Below are 12496 nucleotides of genomic sequence, written 5' to 3'. Positions count from 1 at the left end.
TTTACTTAAATTCAAGTTCAATGACAATCCAACACCCATCTTACTTTTGGTCACATGGTTTTAATATTTTAGTTCAATGAATATCTATTGTTTATCAGAGAATTATCTATTTTACTCACACGCTACTTTCATTATAAATTTATATAAATTTTTATATTTTTTTTAGACGATGACAATAATAATATATTCCAATTCAAGTTGTCTCTCTTTTACTAAAATATTTTAAAAGTATTAAGATTAATACTTTACTTATATTAATCCTAAATTTTATAATCTTAGAGAATACCTATATATGTAAAATATTATTCTTCGACTTTATTTTCTGCATCCACATTTTAGACTTCCTTTTTGCAGAGAATTTGGAATTAATTTTTTTTTCTTTCATAAAAAGCAAGTATAACAAGAAAGTGCATGGTTAAGGAAAAAAAAAATGGATCAGCAGCAATCATTTTATTGTAAATGAGTAATGATATATATTCCGAATATAATTCGGAATCATCTTCCAAAACATTTAACTATTTACATATATCAAAATAATTAAATAAAATGATTTTTTACCTTTATTATCTTAAAATTTTAAACATTCGGAGGATGTTTCGGTAAAAAATTTTTTTGAAGGATATATCATTTCTGATTGTAAATATATCAGTACCTCAAGGCTCAAACATCGCTTTACTAAACGCGCTTTGCTTTTGATTCGTTACGTGGATTGGCAACAGAATAAGCTTTGTATGTGTAACAGAAACTGAAATCAGATTTAATTCGAAGATAAGTAACCTCATGCTTTATTGGAGAATGTAACTTTAGAAGGTGAAAAATACCTCTCTAGAAATCTGTCAATGTCACCTAATTGAACTCATGCATCTTATTACTAGTGTAATAGAGGTTAAGGAAAAGAAAATGCAACTGAAATTTAAATTTTCGAATCAAAAAAGATCTTAATGAAGCAGCATTGCTTCCAAGAAAAGAAAGTATAACAGATTGATAGCGTGGCTATAGGCTAATCCCATCTGATCTTGCAACCCCGTGCATTCATTGCCTCGAGCATTTCTGAGGAAAGCAAGAACCTGAGGGACCTCTTAAGTTTAACCTTTTTAATACGACCACAGCAAGCTCTAAGGGCAAGTTCCAATCCTTTGACAGTGACTTTAGAAAGACACACCAGTTTGGCATCCTGGAGGCGTTTCAGGTTACCCATAAGCAGGCACAACACCATATCTGAGACAATACAGTAGCTCATATTTATCTGCCATCATCACCACTATGTCCAGTTAGAACATAGAATTACGTCCCCCAATCCTAACATAAAAAATGTTAGCAACACACTTTCTGACACATTCTCTCTAATTAATTGAAATTTATTGAAAAGCATAAAATTTGATGATGCTCTCACCCTATTTAATGAGTTTCTTCCCTAATTTCGTAATTTTCAATAAATTCTAACCAATGAGAGGGAGTGTGTTAAAAAGAGTGTATTGCTGGCACTTCTGATCCTAACATAACAGTATTTCCATCAATTACAAGCTGTTTTAATGTAAATAAATATCAATGTTTAACCTATTTGAAGAATAATAACATGTGCACTCCTACAAAATATATATATATATATATATATATGGCAACTTTAATTATTGAAAGCATAAGAAAAAACTCAGTCGGTTAGCAAAAACCGCTTGTTAACACAAAATAGTAAGTTTTCTAAGTTTAATTTATTAAAGATTTAAGAGCATATATCAGATTTTCAATTTGAAGGAAATAAAAGATTATTGAAGCCAAGAAGAAACATAAACTTCTTTTAAAAAGTAAGATTAACAGTTCCAATGTGATAGATAATATGAGAAAATGGAGAAAATGGGAAACAGAGCCATATAGAAAACCAAATTAATTGCATGGCTCCAATTTATGAATTACAAAATGATATTAGTAGGTATCCAATCAATAGGTGTGCAGATATAATTTATTCTTTTAGACTAATATTCTCCTTTCTTCACTTATCTTGAATAAAATCTTCTATAAAACAGCTATTACTATCATTAACATCCAGCTTTATATGTTATTCCAAAATGGAGCTGAATATGAGTAAGATTTGTAGCAAGATGAGGCAGAAACTTTAATCTAATGTGCAAAAAAGTTTTCTAGCAATAATAAAATTTACAGTGTTTATCCTTCTTTAAGTCCAAGGCAGAAAATAAACTTCTCCACAAGTAATTATAAGATTAGAAAATAAGAAGAAAAAATTAAATAAGTTACTCTCATAATATAAAATTAGCTCATTTACAAGTTAAAATCAACTTTAGAGAAACTAATTGTTAATATGAAAAAGATTCTACAAATAAACTTAAGTACAAGTTAATTTTAGCTAATGAGAAATTTATTTCATTTTTCTTTATTTTATTTTCCCATATGTGCTCATGAAAAAGTCAAAGCTAAATGTGTGACTGGAAGCGTGAGATCAAACATAAAAATCAAATTTAAATGGGTATAGTTACAAAAGCATGGAAAGAGAAGAAGAATATCAATCACCGATGAAGAAAGGATAGCGGGGAGCCTAGACAAGCATCCAAACCAAGGTTTAATGGAGAATTATAGTTTTAAATTTGTCAATTAGATCAAACCATATAACACTTTGCAACAATAAAGTAACAAAACCATTAGTATCAATTATGTTCATTGATGTAACATTTAGAATTTTTTTACAATAAACGTTGGACTTTTAATTTAGAGGCCACAGTACTGTGTTAGTTAGAACTCATGAGATTCAGAATAATAATAACTTGATTGAGTGAAAGTAGCACCACTGACCTGCCGCAGGTTTTGTGAATAATAAGCAAGGGCCCAGAAACCTGAATCATCAATTTTTTCACAATGTTTCAAATCTAAATCTGCCAATCTCTTGCAACTTACTGCAACTGCTTTTATACCAATGCTTGTGATGTTTGAAAGCCCACGCAACTCCAGATCAGATAGTTCACCAAGATTGCTGATATACTCCATTCCTCTGTCTGTAATTCTATTGCAATATGACAAGTTGAGCTTTGTCAACCTCTTGCATCCACTTGTCAGTGCTGCTAACCCATCATCACCAATACGTACACAGCTGTGATCGCAGAACAGAATGGACTAAACAGAATCACTACTTTGTTCATTATTCATTGAACCATGAGCAATTAACCACATTGACTGTAAAGTTCAATTACCGATAGAGATCAAGTTCAGTCATTTTTGGGCAGTTACAAGCAATGTGTGCCAATCCTATGTCCGATATGTTTGTGCATAATCCTAACTTCAATCTTACGAGTTCTGAACATCTTGATAGATATCTAAGTGCTGCGCAAAGCAGAAAATTGGAAATAAACTAATCAGAACCATTTGCAATTTTGAACAAGACTGATATATTATTTACTCGTACAACTTCCACAGTTTACCTAAGTCATCAACACCAGAGCAATCAGTGAGATCAAGCTCTTCAAGCAGCAAGCAATTTAATCCAAGTTGATAAAGACAATTCTCAGTCATCATATCACAAGACTCTAGCTTCAGACAGACAAGGTCTGGACAACAGTTTGCTATAATAGAGATGGCTGCATTAGTGATGAAACGACAACAAGTCAAATCAAGTATCTTCAAATTGCGACAGCCAGATACTAGTTGCATAATTCCCTTGTTGGTCACCCCAACACATTTGCTTAAACCAAGTTCCACTAAAGACTGGCAATTGGTGCCAATTGTCTGGAGGATAAAATCAGAGACTCGAACACCATCAATTCTAATTATTCTCAGCTGCTTCAAATTCTCCAAGCATTTAACAAGAGGTGCTGAAAGCTCCTATGGGAAATGCCTGAGGTGTTAGCGTATATAAAACTTATCACAATAAAATATGGTACACAGTGATATCACTATCATATACACCACAAATTTTAGAATTTTAGACATAAACTTACAGAGAGGCAGTATCCTGCATCCAACTGCTCAAGACCTTCATGTCCACTAATTACAGATATTAAACCGGATGAGCTAACACAATCACACCTTGATACATCAATTGCCTGCAATGCATGGAAATACTCTATGTTGATACTCCGGTGAACACCCCCTCCATCAAACTTTAATAATTTTTAAACCATTTTGGTCATAGTTTATAACTTATAATACCTTAAGCAGTGGACATCCTTTTTCAAGAAATCGCAATCCAACATCATCCACCAAAGAACAGCCCACCATAACGAAAACTTCAAGCTTTAACAGAGAAGCTATTGATCTCAAAGATTCACTCGTTACCTAATGATGAAAGACTTTTAATTTACTTATCATATTGTCATTGAAATATGTTGTTCTTGGGAATAGTGTTAAGAACAATATCGCAACACATAAATATGGTAGTCTGTTGTCCATGCTCCTTAGTCAAAGAACAATAACTATAAACATATACTACTCATTTCCTCTTTCAGCTCTTTCCCACTCCAATTTCTTCTTATCTCTTTTTGTCTTTTCCATCGTATCATCATTTATTACATTTGTCACTTTCTCTATTTATCTTTTAATTTTCTGTAAATTACACGTTGAAAATTGCTTAAACACTCCCTACATTTTCTACTTCTATAATAACTTTCTTAATTATTTGAAAAAAATTACACTAACACCACTTAGACATTACACTAAATATTATTTGAAAAGCATTACATTGTGATTCCCTATAAAAAGAAGTTACTATAAACATTAAAAAGCAGGGAGTGTCGGTGCAAATTCATGAAACCTCAAGACTATCAATTTATTTTATTCTTTCCTTTTCCTTTTTCTTTTAATTTCTTTTCTTCTTCCCACTTTCATACATCCCAAGACGGGCTGTACGTTTGTCATAAGTCATCAAGGAACTTGTTTTCCTACTCTATTGTTCTGCATTGCTCGCAATTTGGAAACCATAAATCAGAACGTCTATTCCTTCTTCAATAAGAAAGAACAAGGATACTTATTCAAATGGCAGTACCAACTGCTCAACTATAATTATCCAAAAACCCACATTAAGAATTTGGTCGGTGCTTCCCTCAAAACCATTTAGGAATCTGAAATTGAATTTTAAAAAAGTGCTTTTCTATCATCAACACCGGCAACGGTAGGGAATGAAGTGGTTTGCTTTAGTCACTACTCTCTATCGTCAACTTCGTGACCTCAACCTATTCCCAAATCTCAATTACAAACAAAGTATATAAAGTCTCTCACATAACTCTAATCATTTAGTTAAAAATAACCATAATCCTTAAATATGTAGTCAAAGTTCAATCCCATATTCCCGTATGTAAAATAACATGTTTTAAAGAGGTCATACCATTAAATGAATCTTAGTATTTGGAGAAATTATAGAATGATTAGTCTTTGACTGTAAGGCGATACTCAAATTCAAATTCAAAAAATAAAAATAAAAAAAGTAAAAAAAGTCTAATCTCCACCATTTCTCTCTCTCGATTTATCCATGAATATGAATTTATGTGAGAAAACGCAACAAACCTTGAGATAGGACACGTCGAGAAATTTCAAGTCCAAGCACTTCTTGCAAAGCAGATCAATCCCCAGATCAGAAATCTCGAAGCACCACTTCAAACTGAGCCTCTCCAATTGGCCACACCCAACAGCAATCTTGGCCAACCCAATATCAGTAACCCCTAAACACTTATCCATGTTGAGTTCCCTCAAGCTCGGGGCGCACGATAGCGCCGCGGCCTCCCTGTCACCATAGCCCCAACAATGGGACACATCCACGGCCTCCAGCACAGGGCAGGCCCGAATCAGCATCTCCAAGCCCAGATGGCCCAACCCGGTGGCCCGGCTCAGCACGAGCCTCCTGAGTCCCCGAGTCCAACTCGCCGATCCCTGAGTGAGCAGAACCGACACCACGCCGTCGTCGATCCGCGGACACAGCGACAGGTCGAGCGTCTCAATGTTGCAGAACTTTTCCAGCAAGCCGAGGAGGAACTCGATTCGGAGGATCCGAAGGGTTTTCCGGGTTGCGGATTCGACCCGGAGAAAGTCCTTGCACACCAAGCGAAACGGTTTCCGGTGGGAGCCGAGCTTCTGGAGGAGTCGGATGAGTAGGTCTTCGGTCAAGAGGCAGAGAAGGGATTCGGACATGGTTGAGGATTAGGTGATTGGTGAGGTTTTGAATTGTGGAACGTGGAATTGAAGGGAAATAGGTTTATGTGGGAACGAAGAGGAAGAGGAGGCGGAGGTGGAGAAGAGGGTGGTGCGTGCGTTTGGAGAGCGTGCGAAGGTGGAACCTGCAACGGGGTTTCTCTGGCTTCATTGTGTTGGGTGGAAAAGTTTACAAGTGTGAACGACGGAGACTTTGTTTGGATTTCAGAATTATCAATTATGAGACTGCGCTTTCGCTTTCTTCGGCTACGCTACGCCCATGTCCTGCTCAATACTCCCTCATGTGCTCACACTCACTCATCTTCCTTCGATGCTGCCTTTTTTTATTTATTTCTTGAAGATCTGGCCGTGACAGGGGAACAAAACTTAACACCAATTGAAGAGAAGAGACTGTTCTTTTCTGCTTTTTTTCAAATTGAACAGGTCGATGCCACATAGGATTCACACGTATCGCCTGATTAAATATTATTATTTCACTTCTCTTGTTTTTATTTCATCTTGTTATGTTTTGTTTGGTATAAGAAAAAATATATAAATAAAAATCAAATAAAATAGAAGAAAAAATACAAAATAATATGATTTTAAATTATTTTATATGGGAAATAAAATTAAATAAAAAAAAAATTTAATTAGCTTTTTGTTAATAAATCATCGTCCATCTCTACTTTGACAAATTGGTTTTGGGTTTGAAATTTTAAATCACCAATGAATATCCTTCACTTTTTATGACTTACCTTACATAATAACCTATCCATTAACCTTTTTTGAGTCTTTAGACGTCTATAGATATTTCTTGTAATAAGTGTGACAATTGATATGAGTTTTCAAAACATGTGCTTAAAGATTGTAATTATGCTCAACGAATTTGACAATATTTAAAACTAGATCAAAACAACAACTTCTATAATATAGACTTATATGAGTGGTTTCCTCATAATCCTCATAGTGCAACAACTACAATGTTTGCGGTTATATGTTAGATAATATGAAAAACAAGGAATGCAGTTATAATTGAAGAAATCAATTGGGACATGTGAAATACCATTAATCAAATTCAAACTCTCTTTATAAATATTAGTAGCTCTCTTTACAAAAACTTGAAGATGAGAGAAGTTAGAATAGTAAAATGAGAACCACCAATTTTTTCAACAATCAAATTAAACACTGACAATAGCTCACCAAGGAATCGAGAGATATAATTTGCAACCATAATGGACAATTTATTTTTTTTTTGTTGCTATTATGAGGTTTTTACTAATCTCAAAAATAAGTTATTGAATATCTTTTATAGGCTAGAAAGCTTGTCATAATGGTATTTCTAGTTGTGAATGAGATTTCATAGTGGCCTTAAAGTTGATTAAAAAAATGATAATATTTTTCATCTATATTACTCCGATTATAAAGAAGATTTAACATTTTGTTTCTTTAAATTGGATTGTTAGTTTTTAACATATCATCTAACAAGCTAATTCATTTATAAATTTTTTAGCAAAACATGACATCACACATGATCAATTCATTCAAGTTTGGATGAATAATCCTCTCTAGCTTACTTCACTTTTGTTGGCTAATGTCATAGGTATCTTATATGTTAGAGTGTAGTTTTTTTTTATCTTACACTTTTTTAATTTAAAAAAAATGTATTTACAAACTTTTTTATGATCACAAAATATAGTTGGTTACCTTTTATTAAGATATTTCCTTCTCAATCACATATATTTTTTTATACAATTCAAACTTAATATCTTATTTAAAAGAAACAAGAACCAAGTTCGATGTTGTAAGAGTCAGCCTTTGACATTTTGTAAACACAAGATGATATAATAAATAAGAGTCATTTAAAAAATTTCAAATTTAAATATGTATTAAATAATAAAATAAACATGTAATTTTAATAAAAAAAAATAATACATTTTCTTAACACTATATGAACAAGATTTTAACAAATCTTTAAATATATAATAAAATTTTTTCTTTCTTTAATTAACTATTATGTTGTATTCTATCATCAACAAAATAACACAAACAATTTATCATAAGAACTTTTTATAATTTAATATATAAAAAATGTAATTCTCTTTTCTATAATACAATCAATCAAAATTTGAATCTTCATTTAAAATAATAATTTTTATGTATGTTTTGCTCGGATAAAATAAAATAAAAAAGGTGATGAGAAAAAAAAAATTAAAGAGGAATAAAAGTAGAATAAAGATAAATATAAAATAAGTAGATTCTTAGAGTGTTTAAATAAAATTAAATAAATAAATGAGAAGTGAAAAAAGAAAAGTAAGGAGACATTTGTGACTTTTTTTTTTAATATATCAATTTTTTTTTTCTGAATAACCTCACCCCCATTTTATTTATTAAAATGGCCCATTTACTATTTAAGGTGAGAAATCGGTTGGGAGAACCAATTTCTCACCTTCAGTTTTTATAACATTGAAAAGTTTGCAGTGAGAAATCGGTTAACGAAAAACCGATTTCTCAACTGCAAGATTTTGTTTTGTTTTTTTTGTTTTTGATTTTTTTTTTGTTTTTTTTTTTCGTTTTGGTATTTTGTTTTTTTTTTGTTTTTCGTTTTTGTTTGTATATTTTTTTTTGTTTTTGTTTTTTTATGTTTTTGGTTTTTGTATTTTGTTTTTTATTTTCATTTTTGGTTTTTGTTTGTTTGTTTTTTTTTATTTTGTTTATTCAGATTTCTAATTTTTTATTTTCGTATATTAATTTTAAATATTCAGTTTTTTTTATAATTTTTTTAGTATTTTCAAATAAAATAATTTAGTTAAGTTTGTAGAATAAAAATAAATAATGAAATAATTATTAATTAAATAAATAATGAAATAAATATTAATTAAAATTTTTAACAAAAGATAAAATATTTATATAAAATACTAGAAAACAAAATACAATATTTGGAAGGTTTGATGGCATTTTAAGGTTGATGACTTGAACTTCCTTGACGGTAAGGACATTTTTTCTTTGAGTGACCTACATTTCTGCAGAGAGAACATCTTTTTGGTTGTCCTGGTTCAACCATATCCATTTCAGTGCGTATTCTGGATGACTTTGGACGACCTTTTTTATTTCTAATCTTTTCCGGATTTGGTATGATTTGCGGTTCTTCACAATCCGGCCAATAAGATTCATTAGGCAGTTCACCAAATAATTCGTTATAAACATTTGAAACATATTGTAATGTGTATACCGGATCTATGTAAGATTTATAATCGTGGTGAACATGCTTACATGCAACAACAACATGGGAGCATGGCATGTGTAGCTTTTGGAATTTTCCACAGTCACACCAGTTGTCATGTAGTCTAACCGTGAAAGTTCCAGTAGGTCATGTTTCCCTTGGGTTAATGGTCTCTTGCACCAAAAAACGTGTACTGTGACGATCAAATTTGAGGACATGATGAGTATTAGCCTTTGATTCTGCATCTCTCATGGCCCTATTCATTATTTCCGTATAAACTTGGTCAGCCCTAAGTTTAGCATCGACTTCCTTCCCCTTTTGGATGAATAAGGTATTACATCTCTTATAAGTCGACATAATGATTGCAGAAATTGGCAAATTTCTTGTTTTTTTAAGAATGGAGTTAATTGCCTCAGCCAAGTTAGTAGTCATGTGTCCCCATCGTCGGCCACCGTCCCATGCAAGAGTCCATTGTTCTTTTGGTATGGTGTTGAGCCATTCAATTACACCTTCAGTTTCTGGTTCGCTCCTTAGCGTGTTGTAGTAGTAATTGAATCTTGGCTCAGTCATCCCATAAGCTGTGAAATCAGATAAGGAAAAAATGAACAATTTAGTAATGTTGAAATATGATGAAACAAATTAAAGTAATTAATGATGCTAAGTACATACCCATATTGATGATTAATTTTTTCCGTTCTGTATTCTTGAAATGCCTCATGAAGTTTTGAGCTATATGGCGAATACAGAATACATGCACTGAATTCTCAGGTGTCCAACCACTGCCTTGTCTAGCGTAGGCATTTTTGATAGACTCGTGCCTGTCCGAAATTAAGCAAAGGCCATCTTGAGGGCAAACATGTCTTTTCACTTCCCAGTTGGTGAGTGCACAGTGACTTTGGAAGATGTGGCACTACAATTGGGTTTAAGGATTGACGGCAAACCAGTAACAGGACCAACTTTGTTTGACTGGGATGAATTATGTTACGAGTTGTTAGGCTTCGTACCTCCAAAAGGGGAAGCTCTAGTTGGATCAAGCATAAAACTCAAATGGTTAAGAGACCATACAATTGCACTACCAGATGAACCCACTCAACAACAATTGCTTCAACATTGTCGAGCATATATCTTAGGGTTGATCGGTGGTGTCATTATGCCAGACAAGTCAGGTAATAGAATTCACTTAATGTATTTACCATTATTGGCTGACTTGGAACGTGCAGGACGATATAGTTGGGGTTCTGCTTGTTTGGCACATTTGTATAGAGAATTGTGTAGGGCAATCTATCCATCCTCAAAGAAAATGGGTGGATGTTCTTTGCTTCTACAGTCTTGGGCTTGGTATAGAATGCCTTCCATCCAACCAAGAGTCCAACGGGATATTACATTTCCGCTAGCATCAAGGTATGGAGTAATTTTTATACCATTTTAATACATCGAACAAGTAAAATATTTAACCTAAAATTTTATAATTGTACAAATGTTTTAGGTGGTCAGGAAGAGGGCTAAGATTTTCAGGGACGTCCCATGGAGACTTACTTGGCTATAGATTAAGATATGACAACATGAACCATAACGAGATAATACAATGTAAACTTCTCTCAAACATAATCCCTTTTACATCGAACAAGTCAAATATTTAACCTTTTTCTTTTACAGTTTCTATGGATGCCATATAGGAAATTTCAGTCCTCACTGCCAGCATGTACTTATAAGGATTATAGAATATGGACTGCTTGTACTGCTTTAACTTCATTTGCAGTTGTAGTCTGGCATCAAACTGATAGAGTCCAATTGCAATTTGGCTTATGGAAACCAATCCCCAACGAAGCTCATAATCTTGATAAAATGCACGACATAGACATGAGAGGACATAGCGACACCAACTGGGCTCAACAACATGCAGACTGGATTTCGATTTGGAAAGACAGACGCAAACATGTTATTTTCGGGGAACCACTTCAAGGGCCTCTCCAACACACTCCGGAGTATTTACAATGGTTTCGTGCTAATTCTAAATTATTTCTTTGTAGTCAGTATTCTTCATCTCATGCATCCACTTCTAGTACGCAACTCCCAACAACAACTGCAACAACATTCCTAATGGCTGGAGATAATCACCCACCTTATAGTGTGGAACAACATCCTCAGTCTTATCCATCATTTCATACGCACCATGAACAATTCATGTACACACCACCATCAATAACAACTCCAACAGGGGACTTCATGAGCAATCTTTTTGGCGTCGACGTACACACGCCACAAAGTGCATATAATTACATGCAAAACATGAATTTCCCTTCATTTTCGTCTTATCACTCTGAGGTCGGTGGAAGTGGTTCGTCAAATCCAGTTATCGATACTGTTAATATAGAACATGACAAGGACCAGGTTGAACCACAACAACCACGCATTAGTCGTCGAAACCCAACAAGGAACCGATAACCTCCGAGGTGTGGAACGAAGGGCATAGACATCATTAAAATTGGATTGTAATTTCCTGGATTGTAATTCTGTTGTTGTTCTTTTTTATTCGATCTCCTATTTTGTTATTGTATTTTGTTTTTATTTCAAGTTGTTCATCTCAATTAATGTTGTTTTTATTTAAAGTTGTCATTTATCATAATTTTTTCTTTTTTAAATATTCTATTTAAAATTAATTTTATTCAATTTTATTCTTTAAATTTAATTTTAAATACATTTTTATAATCTAAAATTAATAATTATTTCATTATTTATTTTTATTCTAAAAACTTAACTAAACTATTTTATTTAAAAAATACTAAAAATTTTCACAAATTTATAATTAAAATATGAAAATAAGAAAATTAAAAATCTGGAAAAAAAATAAAAAATAACAAAAAAAACAAAAAAATTAACCAAAAACAAAAAAAAAAACATAAACGAAAATAAAAACAAAAACGAAAAACAAAAAAAAAAACAAAATACAAAAACGAAAAAAAAAACAAAAACGAAAAAAAAAATCAAAAACCAAAAAAAAAAAAAATCATGCAGTTGAGAAATCGGTTTTACGTTAACCGATTTCTCACAGCAAACTTTTCAATGTTATAAAAATTGAAGGTGAGAAATCGGTTCCCCAGCCAATTTCTCACCTTAAATAGTAAATAGGTCATTTTGATAAATAAAATGGGG

At 32.5% G+C, this 12496-nt stretch overlaps 1 protein-coding gene across 8 annotated transcripts; it reads right to left on the bottom strand.

Annotated features, from left to right (window-relative positions):
* Positions 1-769: 769 nt before the first annotated feature.
* On the bottom strand, positions 770-6558 carry LOC109797164 (F-box family protein). 8 transcript variants are annotated; one of them, XM_020357104.3, is made up of 8 exons: positions 5503-6557; positions 4153-4278; positions 3942-4046; positions 3426-3825; positions 3198-3327; positions 2803-3097; positions 1394-1493; positions 1106-1299 (listed from the first exon to the last, which is right to left on the bottom strand). In XM_020357104.3, the coding sequence occupies exons 1-7, from the start codon at positions 6121-6123 to the stop codon at positions 1440-1442; spliced, it is 1731 nt and encodes a 576-aa protein (XP_020212693.1). In that variant the 5' UTR covers positions 6124-6557; the 3' UTR covers positions 1106-1299; positions 1394-1439. The 8 variants fall into 8 exon arrangements, with proteins under 8 accessions (XP_020212692.1, XP_020212691.1, XP_082915230.1 ...); XM_083059105.1 differs by having other exon boundaries at positions 1394-1487; positions 5503-6556; XM_020357103.3 differs by lacking the exon at positions 1394-1493 and having other exon boundaries at positions 770-1246; positions 3426-3822; positions 5503-6555.
* Positions 6559-12496: the final 5938 nt, after the last annotated feature.

Source organism: Cajanus cajan, chromosome 6 (genome assembly GCF_000230855.2).
Source record: "Cajanus cajan strain Asha chromosome 6, NIPB_CcT2T_4, whole genome shotgun sequence".
In the NCBI taxonomy this organism is placed as follows: Eukaryota; Viridiplantae; Streptophyta; class Magnoliopsida; order Fabales; family Fabaceae; genus Cajanus; species Cajanus cajan.
Note: the sequence above shows the minus strand (reverse complement) of the source record. Positions and strands in the feature narration are given on the sequence as shown.